General features: G+C 49.3%; 2 protein-coding genes and 43 non-coding genes across 45 annotated transcripts; 35 read left to right on the forward strand and 10 right to left on the reverse strand.

Moving 5' to 3' along the window:
- Window positions 1-1981: 1981 nt before the first annotated feature.
- On the forward strand, window positions 1982-2054 carry Trnav-cac. The gene has a single exon. It is a non-coding gene; the product is annotated as a tRNA-Val (tRNA).
- Window positions 2055-2212: 158 nt separating this feature from the next.
- On the forward strand, window positions 2213-2285 carry Trnav-aac. The gene has a single exon. It is a non-coding gene; the product is annotated as a tRNA-Val (tRNA).
- Window positions 2286-2651: 366 nt separating this feature from the next.
- Window positions 2652-2724, forward strand: Trnav-cac. Its single transcript has one exon. It is a non-coding gene; the product is annotated as a tRNA-Val (tRNA).
- A 158-nt stretch (window positions 2725-2882) lies between these two features.
- Trnav-aac lies at window positions 2883-2955 on the forward strand. Its single transcript has one exon. It is a non-coding gene; the product is annotated as a tRNA-Val (tRNA).
- Window positions 2956-3229: 274 nt separating this feature from the next.
- On the reverse strand, window positions 3230-5659 carry LOC124754852 (vacuolar protein sorting-associated protein 26B-like). The gene has a single exon (XM_047249030.1). The coding sequence runs from the start codon at window positions 5618-5620 to the stop codon at window positions 4532-4534; it is 1089 nt and encodes a 362-aa protein (XP_047104986.1). The 5' UTR covers window positions 5621-5659; the 3' UTR covers window positions 3230-4531.
- A 663-nt stretch (window positions 5660-6322) lies between these two features.
- Window positions 6323-6395, forward strand: Trnav-cac. The gene has a single exon. It is a non-coding gene; the product is annotated as a tRNA-Val (tRNA).
- A 158-nt stretch (window positions 6396-6553) lies between these two features.
- Trnav-aac lies at window positions 6554-6626 on the forward strand. The gene has a single exon. It is a non-coding gene; the product is annotated as a tRNA-Val (tRNA).
- A 366-nt stretch (window positions 6627-6992) lies between these two features.
- On the forward strand, window positions 6993-7065 carry Trnav-cac. The gene has a single exon. It is a non-coding gene; the product is annotated as a tRNA-Val (tRNA).
- A 158-nt stretch (window positions 7066-7223) lies between these two features.
- On the forward strand, window positions 7224-7296 carry Trnav-aac. Its single transcript has one exon. It is a non-coding gene; the product is annotated as a tRNA-Val (tRNA).
- Window positions 7297-7662: 366 nt separating this feature from the next.
- On the forward strand, window positions 7663-7735 carry Trnav-cac. The gene has a single exon. It is a non-coding gene; the product is annotated as a tRNA-Val (tRNA).
- Window positions 7736-7893: 158 nt separating this feature from the next.
- Window positions 7894-7966, forward strand: Trnav-aac. The gene has a single exon. It is a non-coding gene; the product is annotated as a tRNA-Val (tRNA).
- A 366-nt stretch (window positions 7967-8332) lies between these two features.
- Trnav-cac lies at window positions 8333-8405 on the forward strand. Its single transcript has one exon. It is a non-coding gene; the product is annotated as a tRNA-Val (tRNA).
- A 158-nt stretch (window positions 8406-8563) lies between these two features.
- Window positions 8564-8636, forward strand: Trnav-aac. Its single transcript has one exon. It is a non-coding gene; the product is annotated as a tRNA-Val (tRNA).
- Window positions 8637-8829: 193 nt separating this feature from the next.
- Window positions 8830-8901, reverse strand: Trnap-agg. Its single transcript has one exon. It is a non-coding gene; the product is annotated as a tRNA-Pro (tRNA).
- A 469-nt stretch (window positions 8902-9370) lies between these two features.
- Trnav-cac lies at window positions 9371-9443 on the forward strand. The gene has a single exon. It is a non-coding gene; the product is annotated as a tRNA-Val (tRNA).
- Window positions 9444-9601: 158 nt separating this feature from the next.
- Window positions 9602-9674, forward strand: Trnav-aac. Its single transcript has one exon. It is a non-coding gene; the product is annotated as a tRNA-Val (tRNA).
- A 193-nt stretch (window positions 9675-9867) lies between these two features.
- On the reverse strand, window positions 9868-9939 carry Trnap-agg. The gene has a single exon. It is a non-coding gene; the product is annotated as a tRNA-Pro (tRNA).
- Window positions 9940-10427: 488 nt separating this feature from the next.
- On the forward strand, window positions 10428-10500 carry Trnav-cac. The gene has a single exon. It is a non-coding gene; the product is annotated as a tRNA-Val (tRNA).
- A 158-nt stretch (window positions 10501-10658) lies between these two features.
- Trnav-aac lies at window positions 10659-10731 on the forward strand. The gene has a single exon. It is a non-coding gene; the product is annotated as a tRNA-Val (tRNA).
- A 193-nt stretch (window positions 10732-10924) lies between these two features.
- Trnap-agg lies at window positions 10925-10996 on the reverse strand. Its single transcript has one exon. It is a non-coding gene; the product is annotated as a tRNA-Pro (tRNA).
- Window positions 10997-11484: 488 nt separating this feature from the next.
- Trnav-cac lies at window positions 11485-11557 on the forward strand. The gene has a single exon. It is a non-coding gene; the product is annotated as a tRNA-Val (tRNA).
- A 158-nt stretch (window positions 11558-11715) lies between these two features.
- Trnav-aac lies at window positions 11716-11788 on the forward strand. The gene has a single exon. It is a non-coding gene; the product is annotated as a tRNA-Val (tRNA).
- Window positions 11789-12069: 281 nt separating this feature from the next.
- Window positions 12070-12955, reverse strand: LOC124754856. Its single transcript, XM_047249035.1, is given in 1 exon segment — window positions 12070-12955. A coding segment is annotated over 1 exon segment (546 nt). The 3' UTR covers window positions 12070-12409.
- Window positions 12956-13868: 913 nt separating this feature from the next.
- On the forward strand, window positions 13869-13941 carry Trnav-aac. The gene has a single exon. It is a non-coding gene; the product is annotated as a tRNA-Val (tRNA).
- Window positions 13942-14307: 366 nt separating this feature from the next.
- Trnav-cac lies at window positions 14308-14380 on the forward strand. The gene has a single exon. It is a non-coding gene; the product is annotated as a tRNA-Val (tRNA).
- A 158-nt stretch (window positions 14381-14538) lies between these two features.
- On the forward strand, window positions 14539-14611 carry Trnav-aac. Its single transcript has one exon. It is a non-coding gene; the product is annotated as a tRNA-Val (tRNA).
- Window positions 14612-16694: 2083 nt separating this feature from the next.
- Window positions 16695-16767, forward strand: Trnav-aac. Its single transcript has one exon. It is a non-coding gene; the product is annotated as a tRNA-Val (tRNA).
- A 366-nt stretch (window positions 16768-17133) lies between these two features.
- On the forward strand, window positions 17134-17206 carry Trnav-cac. Its single transcript has one exon. It is a non-coding gene; the product is annotated as a tRNA-Val (tRNA).
- Window positions 17207-17364: 158 nt separating this feature from the next.
- Trnav-aac lies at window positions 17365-17437 on the forward strand. The gene has a single exon. It is a non-coding gene; the product is annotated as a tRNA-Val (tRNA).
- A 193-nt stretch (window positions 17438-17630) lies between these two features.
- On the reverse strand, window positions 17631-17702 carry Trnap-agg. Its single transcript has one exon. It is a non-coding gene; the product is annotated as a tRNA-Pro (tRNA).
- Window positions 17703-18190: 488 nt separating this feature from the next.
- Window positions 18191-18263, forward strand: Trnav-cac. Its single transcript has one exon. It is a non-coding gene; the product is annotated as a tRNA-Val (tRNA).
- A 158-nt stretch (window positions 18264-18421) lies between these two features.
- Window positions 18422-18494, forward strand: Trnav-aac. Its single transcript has one exon. It is a non-coding gene; the product is annotated as a tRNA-Val (tRNA).
- Window positions 18495-18686: 192 nt separating this feature from the next.
- Window positions 18687-18759, reverse strand: Trnap-agg. Its single transcript has one exon. It is a non-coding gene; the product is annotated as a tRNA-Pro (tRNA).
- A 1136-nt stretch (window positions 18760-19895) lies between these two features.
- On the forward strand, window positions 19896-19968 carry Trnav-cac. The gene has a single exon. It is a non-coding gene; the product is annotated as a tRNA-Val (tRNA).
- A 158-nt stretch (window positions 19969-20126) lies between these two features.
- Trnav-aac lies at window positions 20127-20199 on the forward strand. Its single transcript has one exon. It is a non-coding gene; the product is annotated as a tRNA-Val (tRNA).
- A 193-nt stretch (window positions 20200-20392) lies between these two features.
- Trnap-agg lies at window positions 20393-20464 on the reverse strand. Its single transcript has one exon. It is a non-coding gene; the product is annotated as a tRNA-Pro (tRNA).
- Window positions 20465-20952: 488 nt separating this feature from the next.
- Trnav-cac lies at window positions 20953-21025 on the forward strand. Its single transcript has one exon. It is a non-coding gene; the product is annotated as a tRNA-Val (tRNA).
- Window positions 21026-21183: 158 nt separating this feature from the next.
- On the forward strand, window positions 21184-21256 carry Trnav-aac. The gene has a single exon. It is a non-coding gene; the product is annotated as a tRNA-Val (tRNA).
- A 193-nt stretch (window positions 21257-21449) lies between these two features.
- Window positions 21450-21521, reverse strand: Trnap-agg. Its single transcript has one exon. It is a non-coding gene; the product is annotated as a tRNA-Pro (tRNA).
- A 469-nt stretch (window positions 21522-21990) lies between these two features.
- Window positions 21991-22063, forward strand: Trnav-cac. The gene has a single exon. It is a non-coding gene; the product is annotated as a tRNA-Val (tRNA).
- Window positions 22064-22221: 158 nt separating this feature from the next.
- On the forward strand, window positions 22222-22294 carry Trnav-aac. The gene has a single exon. It is a non-coding gene; the product is annotated as a tRNA-Val (tRNA).
- Window positions 22295-22487: 193 nt separating this feature from the next.
- Window positions 22488-22559, reverse strand: Trnap-agg. Its single transcript has one exon. It is a non-coding gene; the product is annotated as a tRNA-Pro (tRNA).
- Window positions 22560-23028: 469 nt separating this feature from the next.
- On the forward strand, window positions 23029-23101 carry Trnav-cac. The gene has a single exon. It is a non-coding gene; the product is annotated as a tRNA-Val (tRNA).
- Window positions 23102-23259: 158 nt separating this feature from the next.
- Window positions 23260-23332, forward strand: Trnav-aac. The gene has a single exon. It is a non-coding gene; the product is annotated as a tRNA-Val (tRNA).
- A 2080-nt stretch (window positions 23333-25412) lies between these two features.
- Window positions 25413-25485, forward strand: Trnav-aac. The gene has a single exon. It is a non-coding gene; the product is annotated as a tRNA-Val (tRNA).
- The last annotated feature ends 327 nt before the right edge of the window (window positions 25486-25812 follow it).

Here is a 25812-nt window from a genome sequence, read left to right on the forward strand (position 1 = left end):
GTTCTGTATCCGACACCACCCGCGCCGGTCCACATGCGGGATCCGGGGTCGCGGGGGAAACATCCGACAAAACGGAATGGTCAACACCTGCACTAGCTTCCGGCAAACATGGACTGCACGGAGGCGAAACGTGAGCAGGAAGGTCCGAGGCCGCAGAGTTGGAAGGAAGCGGAGCAGCTCCGCTGGCAGAGGTATGGGGCAGCGAAGCAGGAAGTTGTCGCGGCTCCACTTGTTGTGACATCGAAGTCGGTTCGGAAGACGGCGCCAACAGGCCCGACCGACGACCCGACTCGAGAGAAGCTGCGTCGGAGGCCGGAGGGGCGCCAGCAGCCGCCACCGGAACCGCTACCTCAGGAGGGCAGGGAGCAGCTACAGTACACAGTGGCTCGGAGGATGCCGGTCGCTCGGACTGGGGCATCTCAGGGAGATCCTCATCCGTACTATTTCCATCGTGTGGGCGACGCCTCTTATTATTCAAAAGTGGCACACCCACCTGAGGGACAGACGGAACAACATCAGATTTAGCACGCAAAGGAGGAAATTCTGTATCAGGGGTGCGCAAAACCTGTGGAGGGGCGCTACTACCACTGGACTGTGCTACACCAAGAGCAGAACCACCTGCAACGAGGTCAGCGACCGTTAACTTGCGACGCTGTTCGAGAGAATTTTTTAAAACAAAAACTCTCCGCGGACAGTCGGTACGCACGTGACCACTTTCATTGCACAAAAAACAGGTGCCCACCTGACCACTATATGTTACATGGACACGATATCCACCGATCTGCAGGTGAGATGGAATATTCTGCTTAACGTGCATTTCGACTGAACGAATACCACTGTAACATTGCAGGCGATGTTGGCTTGACCAGCGTTCAAGGCGAATGCTCTTTACATCACCATACTTCTGTAGACCCTCCTTAAGATAGACATTATCCACCTCCGGTGGAAGGTTGTAAACACGAACATTGGTATACGTGATGGAAGCATTGGAAAGCAGCACGGTACTTACAGAATCATCCCGATGCCGAAAGAGAACTTGATGACCATATTTAGAAAGAATTTTATCAACCTGAAGTGGGTCCATAAACTTAACAAAGAAAACATACAGTTCGGTATCAAAATAAGCAGTGTGCACCTGATCCGAATGAACACCAAAGGTATCTACCAACCAATCATGAATCTCAAGAGAACTAGGTTGCACATGGCGGGTTGACTTGTCAAAAGCAAAACTAACTGTAGCCTGACGAGGAATAACCTGGGACGACATTTTCAAAATATGCGGTCGAAACCGCTACACAAAAAAACACTGAAATAAGGACAGAAAGTAACACAAGGTACGAAACAACGACGGAGAAACACTCACAGAAGTTGCAACACAACACGTAAACAAAAACGATAGTCCACTATACGTAACGCTACGGCGGAGCGGAAGACAAGGCACGTCCACACTGCACGGCGTCTAAAGCGGAACTGAACCCCTAGACCAACGAGCCCTGTGACAGCGTGAACGCCAATTATTTCAGCAAACTGCATCCCTCGAAGTCGTCCAGGGTGCTCTTTGAATCTGGTGCGGCTGGCGGGATGGGGAAGGTGCTTTCTGCCGGCAGTGCTGTTCTTCGACAGACTGTGTGGCGACACCGTGGGTCACGGGCAGCACCGTTCTCGGAGGTGCCGTGGCCCGCGGTCGGCGGCCTTCCAGGGCTATTGGCATCTTCATGTAGAGCTGCCGCCGGGTGCGCACTGCCTGCTGCTAAGGAGGTGATTGTTTTTGCTGATGTGACTTGCAATAACGACTGCGCGAAACGCCGCTATCTCGTTGGGGATGCTACGACATACACCCTCTCGAGCACCCCGAATACTTGTTGAGCCCTCGGCTACGATGGGTTTCAGGCTGTCAAATGAACTATGGTGTGTGCATGCGCGGACGGGAGAAAGGCTGAGGCGTCTTCGAGTGGACAAGGATGGACAGAGCGTATCCGTCGTTTCCGTAGTGTAGCGGTTATCACGTCTGCTTCACACGCAGAAGGTCCCCGGTTCGATCCCGGGCGGGAACAGTATTTTCCTGCCTATGTCGCATACTACTCGAGTGAGCCACGTCGTGTGTGGATCTGCTACATGTACCTTCGTCATGCAAGTGCCGCATTTACTGAATTTTTAAGTTACGATGGCAACCTTGCTACAAGTTCTCTGAGAAGCAAGAACGAAAGCAGTAGTTTCCGTGGTGTAGCGGTTATCACGTCTGCCTAACACGCAGAAGGTCCCCGGTTCGATCCCGGGCGGAAACACTTTTTCATCACTTTAAACAAGACATACCGACAAGCATTTGCCACGTTCTGTACCTAAAGCTTGGCAATCACCTTCATACGTCGGACCAGACGGTCATTTCTTTACACCTGCCGCCGGGTGCGCACTGCCTGCTGCTAAGGAGGTGATTGTTTTCGCTGATGTGACTTGCAATAACGACTGCGCGAAACGCCGCTATCTCGTTGGGGATGCTACGACATACACCCTCTCGAGCACCCCGAATACTTGTTGAGCCCTCGGCTACGATGGGTTTCAGGCTGTCAAATGAACTATGGTGTGTGCATGCGCGGACGGGAGAAAGGCTGAGGCGTCTTCGAGTGTACAAGGATGGACACAGCGTATCCGTCGTTTCCGTAGTGTAGCGGTTATCACGTCTGCTTCACACGCAGAAGGTCCCCGGTTCGATCCCGGGCGGGAACAGTATTTTCCTGCCTATGTCGCATACTACTCGAGTGAGCCACGTCGTGTGTGGATCTGCTACATGTACCTTCGTCATGCAAGTGCCGCATTTACTGAATTTTTAAGTTACGATGGCAACCTTGCTACAAGTTCTCTGGGAAGCAAGAACGAAAGCAGTAGTTTCCGTGGTGTAGCGGTTATCACGTCTGCCTAACACGCAGAAGGTCCCCGGTTCGTTCCCGGGCAGAAACACTTTTTCATCACTTTAAACAAGACATACCGACAAGCATTTGCCACGTTCTGTACCTAAAGCTTGGCAATCACCTTCATACGTCGGACCAGACGGTCATTTCTTTACACCAAGTATGAAATTCACTTTACACTGACGGGCAGCTTTTTGCGCTGACTCAGCCACCTACGTGCGACCAGTTTGCACAAAACGCTAGGGCTCGTCCGGGATTTGAACCCGGGACCTCCTGCACCCTAAGCAGGAATCATACCCCTTTTTTTTTTTTTTTTTTTAAAAAAAAATACAAACAGATCTATTTAACTTCCAAATAGATTCCCACTCAGATACATGTGGTGTACCTTGGTATGACTATAACAGCATTTCATTTTACTACACACACACACACACACACACACACACACACACACACACACACACACACACACTCACACTTCTCTGAATACAAGAAAGATATTAATCACAATGCAATATAACATTGAAATTACTTAGTCTGCTATGAAAATTGCTTTAATAAGCAACATATATTACTGTACAGTTTAGTTACTTCCTCAACATATATGTTACATATCATTTCTCAAACATGCACATTCACAGTTACTGAGACAGTGGAAACTGAAAATATAACTCTGAGGCTCTCTCTAGGTAACTCTCTACATAGTTTAACATTCTGCAACATGTTAAAATATTGTTGCTTTCACCACTTACATCTTGAAGTTCTAACATTCTCCGCAAATCAACAGACACAATATAATTATTCTTGACTCTTCCACGAGTATTAACTGCAATGATGACAAGCTAAAACATTATTTACTTTACAATTTCATCTTATTTATGTTCTCAACCAATTACAGGGCATAAATAACATATTTAGAATGAAAGAGAGATAACCATAAAGTACAGACAAAGTAACAAAATATTGAAAACAATACATTTTCAATAAAACATACAGAACTCTTTCAAATAAAACAGAGAAAAACTACCAAAATACATAAACACACATAAAGGACATCATCATCACATCAGCAACACTGCAAAAAGAAAGTAGTGCCAGACACTGGTATAAAATAACACTTCAAAAAAAACTACTTTCATAAAAGGCTCAATTTTTCCTTTTTGAATCATGATGTCATTCAATATGTATATATTGAATCATAATGTTATCCAGAATGTATAAATCCCACTTCGAGTTATAACATTTCAACAGCAGCACTGATTTGATTGCTGTCTTTTCACATAACAAAATATTTAGAGAACAACATTCTTTTACTAAAAGCTGCTTTGTAAAAGACTATACAGACAGATTTCACATCTCCTGAAGATAATGGCACATATATGCAATACATCATACAAGAAAAACACAGTATTTGTAGGACAAAATTGATACATACTGCACACTGAATGTAGTTACAACAAATGTGTGCTATGTACAGAGTCACTGAGTAATGAGAACAGCACTCCCAGTAGTAAATACTCGAAGTTCTTAAGCACAGTTACATATTTCACATGACCATGTGCATCAGGAATGGGAGCATGTGAACATATCTGCATAGTACTTTACACAATCTGGCTTTTGTGCAGTCAGTCATCAGCCTTGTCACCATCAACAGCCGCTTTCCTTCTCAAATCATTCTCAGCACCTGACACTGTACCCTTGTCTTCGTCTTCTCGTTTCATATCTTCAATTGGTTGGTTGGAGGTGTGTTCCTGAGTTCCTGGAATTGCATGAGGCAGTTGGGGTGATGTCCTTGAGGATGTTTGAAGATTTTTTCGAGTTTTTTCACCCTTTCGCCATAATGTTATTTCCTGTTGCTTGAAATAACGGCGATCTTCTTCATCCTTAAGCACGAGATTCAAATAATACCGCACTGAAAATTTTTTGTTAATATCTCTCATTGTAGGAGTAAGATCATAGCCGGCAAGAAATACTCTTATTGGAATGCTCTCTCCTCTGACTGGAGCTCCATCCATTATTTCATATTTTGCTATAGTTTCATTTTCTGTGAATGTGTTTGGTCCAGATCCTGTGGTTTCCCTTTTGATTATTGCAATCTCCATATGTTTGATTTTTATGCGCACAAGCAAAAAGTATATCTTTCCCACTATAACGTCTTTTAAATGATACTTTGATTTATTGTACTCAAATTCTATATGTAAGCAGTCTTCTATGCCAACTTCCATTTTTATGCTGTTGTTCATTTCTGGGTAGCAAGATAAGGTGTGAACAACAATATCCATTTCCTTAATTATGTCTGAAAGCCTTCTCACAATAGTAACTCTCAAAAAATACCGAAGTCGTACATTTGAACCAGTGTACGACTCGAAAGGCTTTTCAACGTTAAGGAACTCAAAAGCATAGGACATATTTTGCATAAGTTCACCAGGACGAGCTAGTTCTTTGACTAGAGATGTGAACTCATGATGATTGCCTCTGTCATAATAGAGTTCAATCTGACCAATGAATTCTATTTTTATTCCTTGGTGTTCCAGCTTTGAGCCATACTTTTGCAGGGTTACATTCACCTTCCCAGATACAGTCTCTCCATCGTAAAAAAGATAATGTCTCTCTTTTTTCCCATCCTCCGACTTGATATCTGCCATTTTACGGTTCTCTGTGCCATCTAAAACAATGTCAATCTCAGCACTCTGCCCAAATCCAAAGAAGCTCATTGTGTTTCCTGCGTTGAATTCAGTGAGCAGGAAATGAAAAGCTTGGGAACCGAGACAACTACCGCTTTGTAAAACTTTGCAAGTACATAACTACATCAGCCACAACACCCTCCACATGGGACCTCCTGCACCCTAAGCAGGAATCATACCCCTAGACCAACGAGCCCTGTGACAGCGTGAACGCCAATTATTTCAGCAAACTGCATCCCTCGAAGTCGTCCAGGGTGCTCTTTGAGTCTGGTGCGGCTGGCGGGATGGGGAAGGTGCTTTCTGCCGGCAGTGCTGTTCTTCGACAGACTGTGTGGCGACACCGTGGGTCACGGGCAGCACCGTTCTCGGAGGTGCCGTGGCCCGCGGTCGGCGGCCTTCCAGGGCTATTGGCATCTTCATGTAGAGCTGCCGCCGGGTGCGCACTGCCTGCTGCTAAGGAGGTGATTGTTTTTGCTGCCGCCGGGTGCGCACTGCCTGCTGCTAAGGAGGTGATTGTTTTTGCTGATGTGACTTGCAATAACGACTGCGCGAAACGCCGCTATCTCGTTGGGGATGCTACGACGTACACCCTCTCGAGCACCCCGAATACTTGTTGAGCCCTCGGCTACGATGGGTTTCAGGCTGTCAAATGAACTATGGTGTGTGCATGCGCGGACGGGAGAAAGGCTGAGGCGTCTTCGAGTGTACAAGGATGGACACAGCGTATCCGTCGTTTCCGTAGTGTAGCGGTTATCACGTCTGCTTCACACGCAGAAGGTCCGCGGTTCGATCCCGGGCGGGAACAGTATTTTCCTGCCTATGTCGCATACTACTCGAGTGAGCCACGTCGTGTGTGGATCTGCTACATGTACCTTCGTCATGCAAGTGTCGCATTTACTGAATTTTTAAGTTACGATGGCAACCTTGCTACAAGTTCTCTGAGAAGCAAGAACGAAAGCAGTGGTTTCCGTGGTGTAGCGGTTATCACGTCTGCCTAACACGCAGAAGGTCCCCGGTTCGATCCCGGGCGGAAACACTTTTTCATCACTTTAAACAAGACATGCCGACAAGCATTTGCCACGTTCTGTACCTAAAGCTTGGCAATCACCTTCATACGTCGGACCAGACGGTCATTTCTTTACACCTGCCGCCGGGTGCGCACTGCCTGCTGCTAAGGAGGTGATTGTTTTTGCTGATGTGACTTGCAATAACGACTGCGCGAAACGCCGCTATCTCGTTGGGGATGCTACGACGTACACCCTCTCGAGCACCCCGAATACTTGTTGAGCCCTCGGCTACGATGGGTTTCAGGCTGTCAAATGAACTATGGTGTGTGCATGCGCGGACGGGAGAAAGGCTGAGGCGTCTTCGAGTGTACAAGGATGGACACAGCGTATCCGTCGTTTCCGTAGTGTAGCGGTTATCACGTCTGCTTCACACGCAGAAGGTCCGCGGTTCGATCCCGGGCGGGAACAGTATTTTCCTGCCTATGTCGCATACTACTCGAGTGAGCCACGTCGTGTGTGGATCTGCTACATGTACCTTCGTCATGCAAGTGTCGCATTTACTGAATTTTTAAGTTACGATGGCAACCTTGCTACAAGTTCTCTGAGAAGCAAGAACGAAAGCAGTAGTTTCCGTGGTGTAGCGGTTATCACGTCTGCCTAACACGCAGAAGGTCCCCGGTTCGATCCCGGGCGGAAACACTTTTTCATCACTTTAAACAAGACATGCCGACAAGCATTTGCCACGTTCTGGACCTAAAGCTTGGCAATCACCTTCATACGTCGGACCAGACGGTCATTTCTTTACACCTGCCGCCGGGTGCGCACTGCCTGCTGCTAAGGAGGTGATTGTTTTTGCTGATGTGACTTGCAATAACGACTGCGCGAAACGCCGCTATCTCGTTGGGGATGCTACGACGTACACCCTCTCGAGCACCCCGAATACTTGTTGAGCCCTCGGCTACGATGGGTTTCAGGCTGTCAAATGAACTATGGTGTGTGCATGCGCGGACGGGAGAAAGGCTGAGGCGTCTTCGAGTGTACAAGGATGGACACAGCGTATCCGTCGTTTCCGTAGTGTAGCGGTTATCACGTCTGCTTCACACGCAGAAGGTCCGCGGTTCGATCCCGGGCGGGAACAGTATTTTCCTGCCTATGTCGCATACTACTCGAGTGAGCCACGTCGTGTGTGGATCTGCTACATGTACCTTCGTCATGCAAGTGTCGCATTTACTGAATTTTTAAGTTACGATGGCAACCTTGCTACAAGTTCTCTGAGAAGCAAGAACGAAAGCAGTAGTTTCCGTGGTGGAGCAGTTATCACGTCTGCCTAACACGCAGAAGGTCCCCGGTTCGATCCCGGGCGGAAACACTTTTTCATCACTTTAAACAAGACATGCCGACAAGCATTTGCCACGTTCTGTACCTAAAGCTTGGCAATCACCTTCATACGTCGGACCAGACGGTCATTTCTTTACACCTGCAGCCGGGTGCGCACTGCCTGCTGCTAAGGAGGTGATTGTTTTCGCTGATGTGACTTGCAATAACGACTGCGCGAAACGCCGCTATCTCGTTGGGGATGCTACGACATACACCCTCTCGAGCACCCCGAATACTTGTTGAGCCCTCGGCTACGATGGGTTTCAGGCTGTCAAATGAACTATGGTGTGTGCATGCGCGGACGGGAGAAAGGCTGAGGCGTCTTCGAGTGTACAAGGATGGACAGAGCGTATCCGTCGTTTCCGTAGTGTAGCGGTTATCACGTCTGCTTCACACGCAGAAGGTCCCCGGTTCGATCCCGGGCGGGAACAGTATTTTCCTGCCTATGTCGCATACTACTCGAGTGAGCCACGTCGTGTGTGGATCTGCTACATGTACCTTCGTCATGCAAGTGCCGCATTTACTGAATTTTTAAGTTACGATGGCAACCTTGCTACAAGTTCTCTGAGAAGCAAGAACGAAAGCAGTAGTTTCCGTGGTGTAGCGGTTATCACGTCTGCCTAACACGCAGAAGGTTCCCGGTTCGATCCCGGGCAGAAACACTTTTTCATCACTTTAAACAAGACATACCGACAAGCATTTGCCACGTTCTGTACCTAAAGCTTGGCAATCACCTTCATATGTCGGACCAGACGGTCATTTCTTTACACCAAGTATGAAATTCACTTTACACTGACGGGCAGCTTTTTGCGCTGACTCAGCCACCTACGTGCGACCAGTTTGCACAAAACGCTAGGGCTCGTCCGGGATTTGAACCCGGGACCTCCTGCACCCTAAGCAGGAATCATACCCCTAGACCAACGAGCCAATTATTTCAGCAAACTGCATCCCTCGAAGTCGTCCAGGGTGCTCTTTGAATCTGGTGCGGCTGGCGGGATGGGGAAGGTGCTTTCTGCCGGCAGTGCTGTTCTTCGACAGACTGTGTGGCGACACCGTGGGTCACGGGCAGCACCGTTCTCGGAGGTGCCGTGGCCCGCGGTCGGCGGCCTTCCAGGGCTATTGGCATCTTCATGTAGAGCTGCCGCCGGGTGCGCACTGCCTGCTGCTAAGGAGGTGATTGTTTTTGCTGATGTGACTTGCAATAACGACTGCGCGAAACGCCGCTATCTCGTTGGGGATGCTACGACATACACCCTCTCGAGCACCCCGAATACTTGTTGAGCCCTCGGCTACGATGGGTTTCAGGCTGTCAAATGAACTATGGTGTGTGCATGCGCGGACGGGAGAAAGGCTGAGGCGTCTTCGAGTGTACAAGGATGGACAGAGCGTATCCGTCGTTTCCGTAGTGTAGCGGTTATCACGTCTGCTTCACACGTAGAAGGTTCCCGGTTCGATCCCGGGCGGGAACAGTATTTTCCTGCCTATGTCGCATACTACTCGAGTGAGCCACGTCGCGTGTGGATCTGCTACATGTACCTTCGTCATGCAAGTGCCGCATTTACTGAATTTTTAAGTTACGATGGCAACCTTGCTACAAGTTCTCTGAGAAGCAAGAACGAAAGCAGTAGTTTCCGTGGTGTAGCGGTTATGACGTCTGCCTAACACGCAGAAGGTCCACGGTTCGATCCCGGGCGGAAACACTTTTTCATCACTTTAAACAAGACATACCGACAAGCATTTGCCACGTTCTGTACCTAAAGCTTGGCAATCACCTTCATATGTCGGACCAGACGGTCATTTCTTTACACCAAGTATGAAATTCACTTTACACTGACGGGCAGCTTTTTGCGCTGACTCAGCCACCTACGTGCGACCAGTTTGCACAAAACGCTAGGGCTCGTCCGGGATTTGAACCCGGGACTTCCTGCACCCTAAGCAGGAATCATACCCCTAGACCAACGAGCCCTGTGACAGAGTGAACGCCAATTATTTCAGCAAACTGCATCCCTCGAAGTCGTCCAGGGTGCTCTTTGAATCTGGTGCGGCTGGCGGGATGGGGAAGGTGCTTTCTGCCGGCAGTGCTGTTCTTCGACAGACTGTGTGGCGACACCGTGGGTCACGGGCAGCACCGTTCTCGGAGGTGCCGTGGCCCGCGGTCGGCGGCCTTCCAGGGCTATTGGCATCTTCATGTAGAGCTGCCGCCGGGTGCGCACTGCCTGCTGCTAAGGAGGTGATTGTTTTTGCTGATGTGACTTGCAATAACGACTGCGCGAAACGCCGCTATCTCGTTGGGGATGCTACGACATACACCCTCTCGAGCACCCCGAATACTTGTTGAGCCCTCGGCTACGATGGGTTTCAGGCTGTCAAATGAACTATGGTGTGTGCATGCGCGGACGGGAGAAAGGCTGAGGCGTCTTCGAGTGTACAAGGATGGACAGAGCGTATCCGTCGTTTCCGTAGTGTAGCGGTTATCACGTCTGCTTCACACGTAGAAGGTTCCCGGTTCGATCCCGGGCGGGAACAGTATTTTCCTGCCTATGTCGCATACTACTCGAGTGAGCCACGTCGCGTGTGGATCTGCTACATGTACCTTCGTCATGCAAGTGCCGCATTTACTGAATTTTTAAGTTACGATGGCAACCTTGCTACAAGTTCTCTGAGAAGCAAGAACGAAAGCAGTAGTTTCCGTGGTGTAGCGGTTATGACGTCTGCCTAACACGCAGAAGGTCCACGGTTCGATCCCGGGCGGAAACACTTTTTCATCACTTTAAACAAGACATACCGACAAGCATTTGCCACGTTCTGTACCTAAAGCTTGGCAATCACCTTCATATGTCGGACCAGACGGTCATTTCTTTACACCAAGTATGAAATTCACTTTACACTGACGGGCAGCTTTTTGCGCTGACTCAGCCACCTACGTGCGACCAGTTTGCACAAAACGCTAGGGCTCGTCCGGGATTTGAACCCGGGACTTCCTGCACCCTAAGCAGGAATCATACCCCTAGACCAACGAGCCCTGTGACAGAGTGAACGCCAATTATTTCAGCAAACTGCATCCCTCGAAGTCGTCCAGGGTGCTCTTTGAATCTGGTGCGGCTGGCGGGATGGGGAAGGTGCTTTCTGCCGGCAGTGCTGTTCTTCGACAGACTGTGTGGCGACACCGTGGGTCACGGGCAGCACCGTTCTCGGAGGTGCCGTGGCCCGCGGTCGGCGGCCTTCCAGGGCTATTGGCATCTTCATGTAGAGCTGCCGCCGGGTGCGCACTGCCTGCTGCTAAGGAGGTGATTGTTTTTGCTGATGTGACTTGCAATAACGACTGCGCGAAACGCCGCTATCTCGTTGGGGATGCTACGACATACACCCTCTCGAGCACCCCGAATACTTGTTGAGCCCTCGGCTACGATGGGTTTCAGGCTGTCAAATGAACTATGGTGTGTGCATGCGCGGACGGGAGAAAGGCTGAGGCGTCTTCGAGTGTACAAGGATGGACAGAGCGTATCCGTCGTTTCCGTAGTGTAGCGGTTATCACGTCTGCTTCACACGCAGAAGGTCCCCGGTTCGATCCCGGGCGGGAACAGTATTTTCCTGCCTATGTCGCATACTACTCGAGTGAGCCACGTCGTGTGTGGATCTGCTACATGTACCTTCGTCATGCAAGTGCCGCATTTACTGAATTTTTAAGTTACGATGGCAACCTTGCTACAAGTTCTCTGAGAAGCAAGAACGAAAGCAGTAGTTTCCGTGGTGTAGCGGTTATCACGTCTGCCTAACACGCAGAAGGTCCCCGGTTCGATCCCGGGCAGAAACACTTTTTCATCACTTTAAACAAGACATACCGACAAGCATTTGCCACGTTCTGTACCTAAAGCTAGGCAATCACCTTCATACGTCGGACCAGACGGTCATTTCTTTACACCAAGTATGAAATTCACTTTACACTGACGGGCAGCTTTTTGCGCTGACTCAGCCACCTACGTGCGACCAGTTTGCACAAAACGCTAGGGCTCGTCCGGGATTTGAACCCGGGACCTCCTGCACCCTAAGCAGGAATCATACCCCTTTTTTTTTTTTTTTTTTTTTTTTTTTTTTTGAACAAGAAGGTACTTTTTATTTACAGAATGTGCTTTTTTTCCTCAAATGGTGCTCCATCACTCCAACTGCCAGTAACAGCACATACAAAATACAGTATTTCAGCTTTTTGAAATTATTGGTTAAGATATAGACATTTTCAGCCTATCTTACAACTTATGCTAACTTAGTACATGAACATAAGCGAAAAAAATTTCTGAAAAAGTGTGAAAAGTGTGCACGCACGCATGCACACACGCACCAGTCTTTTTACTGAATTATATCTTCCGGTATTCAGAAGATTTTTCACAACAATAGTAATAGAACACTGAAATAAAAAACCACATTTTTCACACACAGATTATCCATCTTTTTCAATTTTACTTAAAAGCATCTGTATGCGACCTGACATAACAGGTTGACCACGTGCAGTTTTTAAGGACAGTTTTTTAAAATTTTCAGTGCGTTTACTTTTGTACTGTTTTAATCTTTCCTGTTTCTGCATCAACTGTTGCTCTATCATTTTCACCTTAGCCTCTTTTTCTCTTTGTTTCTCCTCAAATGTTTGTAATGCTCGTTTAAAGGCACTTGCTTTATGCTTCTTTAGAGATAGAGTACTTGAGTCCCTGTTAGCTGTTTGTGAAGAGACTCCCGGGTCGTTGTCTTCGCTGCTTCGGTGGTTTCGACGCTTGTCGGCCGGATGGAAATAATTTTTCCCAGGATCTTCTTTTCGAAGTTGTTTATAGTACTTCCGTAACGCTGTCTTCTGTTTCTTCTCTTCCCACTTCTAGACTTTAAGTTTCTTGTTGAAGGTTTCTTGTCGCCATTTGTTTTTCATGTACTTTTTAACATCACCCTTTCGACGACACTCACTTTCGGGAGCAGATGACTCGACATTTTGCCTCATGATTTTGAGGAATATGAAATATATTTTCACTTCAGTTCAGATATACACTCGATGAAGCATAGTGTGTTCATATTACGTTACGTTGCCTCGCCTTTGCAGTTGTTACTTGTAACTGAGTACCTGACTACCTGCCATACTTCACTCACACTAGTTCACTGTAAACACCACTGATAACCACGTGTTTGTACCCCTAGACCAACGAGCCCTGTGACAGCGTGAACGCCAATTATTTCAGCAAACTGCATCCCTCGAAGTCGTCCAGGGTGCTCTTTGAATCTGGTGCGGCTGGCGGGATGGGGAAGGTGCTTTCTGCCGGCAGTGCTGTTCTTCGACAGACTGTGTGGCGACACCGTGGGTCACGGGCAGCACCGTTCTCGGAGGTGCCGTGGCCCGCGGTCGGCGGCCTTCCAGGGCTATTGGCATCTTCATGTAGAGCTGCCGCCGGGTGCGCACTGCCTGCTGCTAAGGAGGTGATTGTTTTTGCTGATGTGACTTGCAATAACGACTGCGCGAAACGCCGCTATCTCGTTGGGGATGCTACGACATACACCCTCTCGAGCACCCCGAATACTTGTTGAGCCCTCGGCTACGATGGGTTTCAGGCTGTCAAATGAACTATGGTGTGTGCATGCGCGGACGGGAGAAAGGCTGAGGCGTCTTCGAGTGTACAAGGATGGACAGAGCGTATCCGTCGTTTCCGTAGTGTAGCGGTTATCACGTCTGCTTCACACGCAGAAGGTCCCCGGGCGGGAACACTATTTTCCTGCCTATGTCGCATACTACTCGAGTGAGCCACGTCGTGTGTGGATCTGCTACATGTACCTTCGTCATGCAAGTGCCGCATTTACTGAATTTTTAAGTTACGATGGCAACCTTGCTACAAGTTCTCTGAGAAGCAAGAACGAAAGCAGTGGTTTCCGTGGTGTAGCGGTTATCACGTCTGCCTAACACGCAGAAGGTCCCCGGTTCGATCCCGGGCGGAAACACTTTTTCATCACTTTAAACAAGACATGCCGGCAAGCATTTGCCACGTTCTGTACCTAAAGCTTGGCAATCACCTTCATACGTCGGACCAGACGGTCATTTCTTTACACCTGCCGCCGGGTGCGCACTGCCTGCTGCTAAGGAGGTGATTGTTTTCGCTGATGTGACTTGCAATAACGACTGCGCGAAACGCCGCTATCTCGTTGGGGATGCTACGACATACACCCTCTCGAGCACCCCGAATACTTGTTGAGCCCTCGGCTACGATGGGTTTCAGGCTGTCAAATGAACTATGGTGTGTGCATGCGCGGACGGGAGAAAGGCTGAGGCGTCTTCGAGTGTACAAGGATGGACAGAGCGTATCCGTCGTTTCCGTAGTGTAGCGGTTATCACGTCTGCTTCACACGCAGAAGGTCCCCGGTTCGATCCCGGGCGGGAACAGTATTTTCCTGCCTATGGCGCATACTACTCGAGTGAGCCACGTCGCGTGTGGATCTGCTACATGTACCTTCGTCATGCAAGTGCCGCATTTACTGAATTTTTAAGTTACGATGGCAACCTTGCTACAAGTTCTCTGAGAAGCAAGAACGAAAGCAGTAGTTTCCGTGGTGTAGCGGTTATCACGTCTGCCTAACACGCAGAAGGTCCACGGTTCGATCCCGGGCGGAAACACTTTTTCATCACTTTAAACAAGACATACCGACAAGCATTTGCCACGTTCTGTACCTAAAGCTTGGCAATCACCTTCATATGTCGGACCAGACGGTCATTTCTTTACACCAAGTATGAAATTCACTTTACACTGACGGGCAGCTTTTTGCGCTGACTCAGCCACCTACGTGCGACCAGTTTGCACAAAACGCTAGGGCTCGTCCGGGATTTGAACCCGGGACCTCCTGCACCCTAAGCAGGAATCATACCCCTTTTTTTTTTTTTTTTTTTTTTTTTTTTTTTTTTGAACAAGAAGGTACTTTTTATTTACAGAATGTGCTTTTTTTCCTCAAATGGTGCTCCATCACTCCAACTGCCAGTAACAGCACATACAAAATACAGTATTTCAGCTTTTTGAAATTATTGGTTAAGATATAGACATTTTCAGCCTATCTTACAACTTATGCTAACTTAGTACATGAACATAAGCGAAAAAAATTTCTGAAAAAGTGTGAAAAGTGTGCACGCACGCATGCACACACGCACCAGTCTTTTTACTGAATTATATCTTCCGGTATTCAGAAGATTTTTCACAACAATAGTAATAGAACACTGAAATAAAAAACCACATTTTTCACACACAGATTATCCATCTTTTTCAATTTTACTTAAAAGCATCTGTATGCGACCTGACATAACAGGTTGACCACGTGCAGTTTTTAAGGACAGTTTTTTAAAATTTTCAGTGCGTTTACTTTTGTACTGTTTTAATCTTTCCTGTTTCTGCATCAACTGTTGCTCTATCATTTTCACCTTAGCCTCTTTTTCTCTTTGTTTCTCCTCAAATGTTTGTAATGCTCGTTTAAAGGCACTTGCTTTATGCTTCTTTAGAGATAGAGTACTTGAGTCCCTGTTAGCTGTTTGTGAAGAGACTCCCGGGTCGTTGTCTTCGCTGCTTCGGTGGTTTCGACGCTTGTCGGCCGGATGGAAATAATTTTTCCCAGGATCTTCTTTTCGAAGTTGTTTATAGTACTTCCGTAACGCTGTCTTCTGTTTCTTCTCTTCCCACTTCTAGACTTTAAGTTTCTTGTTGAAGGTTTCTTGTCGCCATTTGTTTTTCATGTACTTTTTAACATCACCCTTTCGACGACACTCACTTTCGGGAGCAGATGACTCGACATTTTGCCTCATGATTTTGAGGAATATGAAATATATTTTCACTTCAGTTCAGATATACACTCGATGAAGCATAGTGTGTTCATATTACGTTACGTTGCCTCGCCTTTGCAGTTGTTACTTGTAACTGAGTACCTGACTACCTGCCATACTTCACTCACACTAGTTCACTGTAAACACCACTGATAACCACGTGTTTGTACCCCTAGACCAACGAGCCCTGTGACAGCGTGAACGCCAATTATTTCAGCAAACTGCATCCCTCGAAGTCGTCCAGGGTGCTCTTTGAATCTGGTGCGGCTGGCGGGATGGGGAAGGTGCTTTCTGCCGGCAGTGCTGTTCTTCGACAGACTGTGTGGCGACACCGTGGGTCACGGGCAGCACCGTTCTCGGAGGTGCCGTGGCCCGCGGTCGGCGGCCTTCCAGGGCTATTGGCATCTTCATGTAGAGCTGCCGCCGGGTGCGCACTGCCTGCTGCTAAGGAGGTGATTGTTTTTGCTGATGTGACTTGCAATAACGACTGCGCGAAACGCCGCTATCTCGTTGGGGATGCTACGACATACACCCTCTCGAGCACCCCGAATACTTGTTGAGCCCTCGGCTACGATGGGTTTCAGGCTGTCAAATGAACTATGGTGTGTGCATGCGCGGACGGGAGAAAGGCTGAGGCGTCTTCGAGTGTACAAGGATGGACAGAGCGTATCCGTCGTTTCCGTAGTGTAGCGGTTATCACGTCTGCTTCACACGCAGAAGGTCCCCGGGCGGGAACACTATTTTCCTGCCTATGTCGCATACTACTCGAGTGAGCCACGTCGTGTGTGGATCTGCTACATGTACCTTCGTCATGCAAGTGCCGCATTTACTGAATTTTTAAGTTACGATGGCAACCTTGCTACAAGTTCTCTGAGAAGCAAGAACGAAAGCAGTGGTTTCCGTGGTGTAGCGGTTATCACGTCTGCCTAACACGCAGAAGGTCCCCGGTTCGATCCCGGGCGGAAACACTTTTTCATCACTTTAAACAAGACATGCCGGCAAGCATTTGCCACGTTCTGTACCTAAAGCTTGGCAATCACCTTCATACGTCGGACCAGACGGTCATTTCTTTACACCTGCCGCCGGGTGCGCACTGCCTGCTGCTAAGGAGGTGATTGTTTTCGCTGATGTGACTTGCAATAACGACTGCGCGAAACGCCGCTATCTCGTTGGGGATGCTACGACATACACCCTCTCGAGCACCCCGAATACTTGTTGAGCCCTCGGCTACGATGGGTTTCAGGCTGTCAAATGAACTATGGTGTGTGCATGCGCGGACGGGAGAAAGGCTGAGGCGTCTTCGAGTGTACAAGGATGGACAGAGCGTATCCGTCGTTTCCGTAGTGTAGCGGTTATCACGTCTGCTTCACACGCAGAAGGTCCCCGGTTCGATCCCGGGCGGGAACAGTATTTTCCTGCCTATGTCGCATACTACTCGAGTGAGCCACGTCGTGTGTGGATCTGCTACATGTACCTTCGTCATGCAAGTGCCGCATTTACTGAATTTTTAAGTTACGATGGCAACCTTGCTACAAGTTCTCTGAGAAGCAAGAACGAAAGCAGTAGTTTCCGTGGTGTAGCGGTTATCACGTCTGCCTAACACGCAGAAGGTCCCCGGTTCGATCCCGGGCAGAAACACTTTTTCATCACTTTAAACAAGACATACCGACAAGCATTTGCCACGTTCTGTACCTAAAGCTTGGCAATCACCTTCATATGTCGGACCAGACGGTCATTTCTTTACACCAAGTATGAAATTCACTTTACACTGACGGGCAGCTTTTTGCGCTGACTCAGCCACCTACGTGCGACCAGTTTGCACAAAACGCTAGGGCTCGTCCGGGATTTGAACCCAGGACCTTCTGCACCCTAAGCAGGAATCATACCCCTAGACCAACGAGCCCTGTGACAGCGTGAACGCCAATTATTTCAGCAAACTGCATCCCTCGAAGTCGTCCAGGGTGCTCTTTGAATCTGGTGCGGCTGGCGGGATGGGGAAGGTGCTTTCTGCCGGCAGTGCTGTTCTTCGACAGACTGTGTGGCGACACCGTGGGTCACGGGCAGCACCGTTCTCGGAGGTGCCGTGGCCCGCGGTCGGCGGCCTTCCAGGGCTATTGGCATCTTCATGTAGAGCTGCCGCCGGGTGCGCACTGCCTGCTGCTAAGGAGGTGATTGTTTTTGCTGATGTGACTTGCAATAACGACTGCGCGAAACGCCGCTATCTCGTTGGGGATGCTACGACATACACCCTCTCGAGCACCCCGAATACTTGTTGAGCCCTCGGCTACGATGGGTTTCAGGCTGTCAAATGAACTATGGTGTGTGCATGCGCGGACGGGAGAAAGGCTGAGGCGTCTTCGAGTGTACAAGGATGGACAGAGCGTATCCGCCGTTTCCGTAGTGTAGCGGTTATCACGTCTGCTTCACACGCAGAAGGTCCCCGGTTCGATCCCGGGCGGGAACAGTATTTTCCTGCCTATGTCGCATACTACTCGAGTGAGCCACGTCGTGTGTGGATCTGCTACATGTACCTTCGTCATGCAAGTGCCGCATTTACTGAATTTTTAAGTTACGATGGCAACCTTGCTACAAGTTCTCTGAGAAGCAAGAACGAAAGCAGTAGTTTCCGTGGTGTAGCGGTTATCACGTCTGCCTAACACGCAGAAGGTCCCCGGTTCGATCCCGGGCAGAAACACTTTTTCATCACTTTAAACAAGACATACCGACAAGCATTTGCCACGTTCTGTACCTAAAGCTTGGCAATCACCTTCATATGTCGGACCAGACGGTCATTTCTTTACACCAAGTATGAAATTCACTTTACACTGACGGGCAGCTTTTTGCGCTGACTCAGCCACCTACGTGCGACCAGTTTGCACAAAACGCTAGCGCTCGTCCGGGATTTGAACCCGGGACCTCCTGCACCCTAAGCAGGAATCGTACCCCTAGACCAACGAGCCCTGTGACAGCGTGAACGCCAATTATTTCAGCAAACTGCATCCCTCGAAGTCGTCCAGGGTGCTCTTTGAATCTGGTGCGGCTGGCGGGATGGGGAAGGTGCTTTCTGCCGGCAGTGCTGTTCTTCGACAGACTGTGTGGCGACACCGTGGGTCACGGGCAGCACCGTTCTCGGAGGTGCCGTGGCCCGCGGTCGGCGGCCTTCCAGGGCTATTGGCATCTTCATGTAGAGCTGCCGCCGGGTGCGCACTGCCTGCTGCTAAGGAGGTGATTGTTTTTGCTGATGTGACTTGCAATAACGACTGCGCGAAACGCCGCTATCTCGTTGGGGATGCTACGACATACACCCTCTCGAGCACCCCGAATACTTGTTGAGCCCTCGGCTACGATGGGTTTCAGGCTGTCAAATGAACTATGGTGTGTGCATGCGCGGACGGGAGAAAGGCTGAGGCGTCTTCGAGTGTACAAGGATGGACAGAGCGTATCCGTCGTTTCCGTAGTGTAGCGGTTATCACGTCTGCTTCACACGCAGAAGGTCCCCGGGCGGGAACAGTATTTTCCTGCCTATGTCGCATACTACTCGAGTGAGCCACGTCGTGTGTGGATCTGCTACATGTACCTTCGTCATGCAAGTGCCGCATTTACTGAATTTTTAAGTTACGATGGCAACCTTGCTACAAGTTCTCTGAGAAGCAAGAACGAAAGCAGTGGTTTCCGTGGTGTAGCGGTTATCACGTCTGCCTAACACGCAGAAGGTTCCCGGGCGGAAACACTTTTTCATCACTTTAAACAAGACATGCCGGCAAGCATTTGCCACGTTCTGTACCTAAAGCTTGGCAATCACCTTCATACGTCGGACCAGACGGTCATTTCTTTACACCTGCCGCCGGGTGCGCACTGCCTGCTGCTAAGGAGGTGATTGTTTTCGCTGATGTGACTTGCAATAACGACTGCGCGAAACGCCGCTATCTCGTTGGGGATGCTACGACATACACCCTCTCGAGCACCCCGAATACTTGTTGAGCCCTCGGCTACGATGGGTTTCAGGCTGTCAAATGAACTATGGTGTGTGCATGCGCGGACGGGAGAAAGGCTGAGGCGTCTTCGAGTGTACAAGGATGGACAGAGCGTATCCGTCGTTTCCGTAGTGTAGCGGTTATCACGTCTGCTTCACACGCAGAAGGTCCCCGGTTCGATCCCGGGCGGGAACAGTATTTTCCTGCCTATGTCGCATACTACTCGAGTGAGCCACGTCGTGTGTGGATCTGCTACATGTACCTTCGTCATGCAAGTGCCGCATTTACTGAATTTTTAAGTTACGATGGCAACCTTGCTACAAGTTCTCTGAGAAGCAAGAACGAAAGCAGTAGCTTCCGTGGTGTAGCGGTTATCACGTCTGCCTAACACGCAGAAGGTCCCCGGTTCGATCCCGGGCAGAAACACTTTTTCATCACTTTAAACAAGACATACCGACAAGCATTTGCCACGTTCTGTACCTAAAGCTTGGCAATCACCTTCATATGTCGGACCAGACGGTCATTTCTTTACACCAAGTATGAAATTCACTTTACACTGACGGGCAGCTTTTTGCGCTGACTCAGCCACCTACGTGCGACCAGTTTGCACAAAACGCTAGGGCTCGTCCGGGATTTGAACCCAGGACCTCCTGCACCCTAAGCAGGAATCATACCCCTAGACCAACGAGCCCTGTGACAGCGTGAACGCCAATTATTTCAGCAAACTGCATCCCTCGAAGTCGTCCAGGGTGCTCTTTGAATCTGGTGCGGCTGGCGGGATGGGGAAGGTGCTTTCTGCCGGCAGTGCTGTTCTTCGACAGACTGTGTGGCGACACCGTGGGTCACGGGCAGCACCGTTCTCGGAGGTGCCGTGGCCCGCGGTCGGCGGCCTTCCAGGGCTATTGGCATCTTCATGTAGAGCTGCCGCTGGGTGCGCACTGCCTGCTGCTAAGGAGGTGATTGTTTTTGCTGATGTGACTTGCAATAACGACTGCGCGAAACGCCGCTATCTCGTTGGGGATGCTACGACATACACCCTCTCGAGCACCCCGAATACTTGTTGAGCCCTCGGCTACGATGGGTTTCAGGCTGTCAAATGAACTATGGTGTGTGCATGCGCGGACGGGAGAAAGGCTGAGGCGTCTTCGAGTGTACAAGGATGGACAGAGCGTATCCGTCGTTTCCGTAGTGTAGCGGTTATCACGTCTGCTTCACACGCAGAAGGTCCCCGGTTCGATCCCGGGCGGGAACAGTATTTTCCTGCCTATGTCGCATACTACTCGAGTGAGCCACGTCGTGTGTGGATCTGCTACATGTACCTTCGTCATGCAAGTGCCGCATTTACTGAATTTTTAAGTTACGATGGCAACCTTGCTACAAGTTCTCTGAGAAGCAAGAACGAAAGCAGTAGTTTCCGTGGTGTAGCGGTTATCACGTCTGCCTAACACGCAGAAGGTCCCCGGTTCGATCCCGGGCAGAAACACTTTTTCATCACTTTAAACAAGACATACCGACAAGCATTTGCCACGTTCTGTACCTAAAGCTTGGCAATCACCTTCATATGTCGGACCAGACGGTCATTTCTTTACACCAAGTATGAAATTCACTTTACACTGACGGGCAGCTTTTTGCGCTGACTCAGCCACCTACGTGCGACCAGTTTGCACAAAACGCTAGGGCTCGTCCGGGATTTGAACCCGGGACCTCCTGCACCCTAAGCAGGAATCATACCCCTAGACCAACGAGCCAATTATTTCAGCAAACTGCATCCATCGAAGTCGTCCAGGGTGCTCTTTGAATCTGGTGCGGCTGGCGGGATGGGGAAGGTGCTTTCTGCCGGCAGTGCTGTTCTTCGACAGACTGTGTGGCGACACCGTGGGTCACGGGCAGCACCGTTCTCGGAGGTGCCGTGGCCCGCGGTCGGCGGCCTTCCAGGGCTATTGGCATCTTCATGTAGAGCTGCCGCCGGGTGCGCACTGCCTGCTGCTAAGGAGGTGATTGATTTTGCTGATGTGACTTGCAATAACGACTGCGCGAAACGCCGCTATCTCGTTGGGGATGCTACGACATACACCCTCTCGAGCACCCCGAATACTTGTTGAGCCCTCGGCTACGATGGGTTTCAGGCTGTCAAATGAACTATGGTGTGTGCATGCGCGGACGGGAGAAAGGCTGAGGCGTCTTCGAGTGTACAAGGATGGACAGAGCGTATCCGTCGTTTCCGTAGTGTAGCGGTTATCACGTCTGCTTCACACGCAGAAGGTCCCCGGTTCGATCCCGGGCGGGAACAGTATTTTCCTGCCTATGTCGCATACTACTCGAGTGAGCCACGTCGTGTGTGGATCTGCTACATGTACCTTCGTCATGCAAGTGCCGCATTTACTGATTTTTTAAGTTACGTAGGCAACCTTGCTACAAGTTCTCTGAGAAGCAAGAACGAAAGCAGTAGTTTCCGTGGTGTAGCGGTTATCACGTCTGCCTAACACGCAGAAGGTCCCCGGTTCGATCCCGGGCAGAAACACTTTTTCATCACTTTAAACAAGACATACCGACAAGCATTTGCCACGTTCTGTACCTAAAGCTTGGCAATCACCTTCATATGTCGGACCAGACGGTCATTTCTTTACACCAAGTATGAAATTCACTTTACACTGACGGGCAGCTTTTTGCGCTGACTCAGCCACCTACGTGCGACCAGTTTGCACAAAACGCTAGGGCTCGTCCGGGATTTGAACCCGGGACCTCCTGCACCCTAAGCAGGAATCATACCCCTAGACCAACGAGCCAATTATTTCAGCAAACTGCATCCATCGAAGTCGTCCAGGGTGCTCTTTGAATCTGGTGCGGCTGGCGGGGTGGGGAAGGTGCTTTCTGCCGGCAGTGCTGTTCTTCGACAGACTGTGTGGCGACACCGTGGGTCACGGGCAGCACCGTTCTCGGAGGTGCCGTGGCCCGCGGTCGGCGGCCTTCCAGGGCTATTGGCATCTTCATGTAGAGCTGCCGCCGGGTGCGCACTGCCTGCTGCTAAGGAGGTGATTGTTTTTGCTGATGTGACTTGCAATAACGACTGCGCGAAACGCCGCTATCTCGTTGGGGATGCTACGACATACACCCTCTCGAGCACCCCGAATACTTGTTGAGCCCTCGGCTACGATGGGTTTCAGGCTGTCAAATGAACTATGGTGTGTGCATGCGCGGACGGGAGAAAGGCTGAGGCGTCTTCGAGTGTACAAGGATGGACAGAGCGTATCCGTCGTTTCCGTAGTGTAGCGGTTATCACGTCTGCTTCACACGCAGAAGGTCCCCGGTTCGATCCCGGGCGGGAACAGTATTTTCCTGCCTATGTCGCATACTACTCGAGTGAGCCACGTCGCGTGTGGATCTGCTACATGTACCTTCGTCATGCAAGTGCCGCATTTACTGAATTTTTAAGTTACGATGGCAACCTTGCTACAAGTTCTCTGAGAAGCAAGAACGAAAGCAGTAGTTTCCGTGGTGTAGCGGTTATCACGTCTGCCTAACACGCAGAAGGTCCACGGTTCGATCCCGGGCGGAAACACTTTTTCATCACTTTAAACAAGACATACCGACAAGCATTTGCCACGTTCTGTACCTAAAGCTTGGCAATCACCTTCATATGTCGGACCAGACGGTCATTTCTTTACACCAAGTATGAAATTCACTTTACACTGACGGGCAGCTTTTTGCGCTGACTCAGCCACCTACGTGCGACCAGTTTGCACAAAACGCTAGGGCTCGTCCGGGATTTGAACCCGGGACCTCCTGCACCCTAAGCAGGAATCATACCCCTTTTTTTTTTTTTTTTTTTTTTTTTTTTTTTGAACAAGAAGGTACTTTTTATTTACAGAATGTGCTTTTTTTCCTCAAATGGTGCTCCATCACTCCAACTGCCAGTAACAGCACATACAAAATACAGTATTTCAGCTTTTTGAAATTATTGGTTAAGATATAGACATTTTCAGCCTATCTTACAACTTATGCTAACTTAGTACATGAACATAAGCGAAAAAAATTTCTGAAAAAGTGTGAAAAGTGTGCACGCACGCATGCACACACGCACCAGTCTTTTTACTGAATTATATCTTCCGGTATTCAGAAGATTTTTCACAACAATAGTAATAGAACACTGAAATAAAAAACCACATTTTTCACACACAGATTATCCATCTTTTTCAATTTTACTTAAAAGCATCTGTATGCGACCTGACATAACAGGTTGACCACGTGCAGTTTTTAAGGACAGTTTTTTAAAATTTTCAGTGCGTTTACTTTTGTACTGTTTTAATCTTTCCTGTTTCTGCATCAACTGTTGCTCTATCATTTTCACCTTAGCCTCTTTTTCTCTTTGTTTCTCCTCAAATGTTTGTAATGCTCGTTTAAAGGCACTTGCTTTATGCTTCTTTAGAGATAGAGTACTTGAGTCCCTGTTAGCTGTTTGTGAAGAGACTCCCGGGTCGTTGTCTTCGCTACTTCGGTGGTTTCGACGCTTGTCGGCCGGATGGAAATAATTTTTCCCAGGATCTTCTTTTCGAAGTTGTTTATAGTACTTCCGTAACGCTGTCTTCTGTTTCTTCTCTTCCCACTTCTCGACTTTAAGTTTCTTGTTGAAGGTTTCTTGTCGCCATTTGTTTTTCATGTACTTTTTAACATCACCCTTTCGACGACACTCACTTTCGGGAGCAGATGACTCGACATTTTGCCTCATGATTTTGAGGAATATGAAATATATTTTCACTTCAGTTCAGATATACACTCGATGAAGCATAGTGTGTTCATATTACGTTACGTTGCCTCGCCTTTGCAGTTGTTACTTGTAACTGAGTACCTGACTACCTGCCATACTTCACTCACACTAGTTCACTGTAAACACCACTGATAACCACGTGTTTGTACCCCTAGACCAACGAGCCCTGTGACAGCGTGAACGCCAATTATTTCAGCAAACTGCATCCCTCGAAGTCGTCCAGGGTGCTCTTTGAATCTGGTGCGGCTGGCGGGATGGGGAAGGTGCTTTCTGCCGGCAGTGCTGTTCTTCGACAGACTGTGTGGCGACACCGTGGGTCACGGGCAGCACCGTTCTCGGAGGTGCCGTGGCCCGCGGTCGGCGGCCTTCCAGGGCTATTGGCATCTTCATGTAGAGCTGCCGCCGGGTGCGCACTGCCTGCTGCTAAGGAGGTGATTGTTTTTGCTGATGTGACTTGCAATAACGACTGCGCGAAACGCCGCTATCTCGTTGGGGATGCTACGACATACACCCTCTCGAGCACCCCGAATACTTGTTGAGCCCTCGGCTACGATGGGTTTCAGGCTGTCAAATGAACTATGGTGTGTGCATGCGCGGACGGGAGAAAGGCTGAGGCGTCTTCGAGTGTACAAGGATGGACAGAGCGTATCCGTCGTTTCCGTAGTGTAGCGGTTATCACGTCTGCTTCACACGCAGAAGGTCCCCGGGCGGGAACACTATTTTCCTGCCTATGTCGCATACTACTCGAGTGAGCCACGTCGTGTGTGGATCTGCTACATGTACCTTCGTCATGCAAGTGCCGCATTTACTGAATTTTTAAGTTACGATGGCAACCTTGCTACAAGTTCTCTGAGAAGCAAGAACGAAAGCAGTGGTTTCCGTGGTGTAGCGGTTATCACGTCTGCCTAACACGCAGAAGGTCCCCGGTTCGATCCCGGGCGGAAACACTTTTTCATCACTTTAAACAAGACATGCCGGCAAGCATTTGCCACGTTCTGTACCTAAAGCTTGGCAATCACCTTCATACGTCGGACCAGACGGTCATTTCTTTACACCTGCCGCCGGGTGCGCACTGCCTGCTGCTAAGGAGGTGATTGTTTTCGCTGATGTGACTTGCAATAACGACTGCGCGAAACGCCGCTATCTCGTTGGGGATGCTACGACATACACCCTCTCGAGCACCCCGAATACTTGTTGAGCCCTCGGCTACGATGGGTTTCAGGCTGTCAAATGAACTATGGTGTGTGCATGCGCGGACGGGAGAAAGGCTGAGG

Source organism: Schistocerca piceifrons, unplaced genomic scaffold (assembly GCF_021461385.2).
Source record: "Schistocerca piceifrons isolate TAMUIC-IGC-003096 unplaced genomic scaffold, iqSchPice1.1 HiC_scaffold_538, whole genome shotgun sequence".
Lineage (NCBI taxonomy): Eukaryota > Metazoa > Arthropoda > Insecta > Orthoptera > Acrididae > Schistocerca > Schistocerca piceifrons.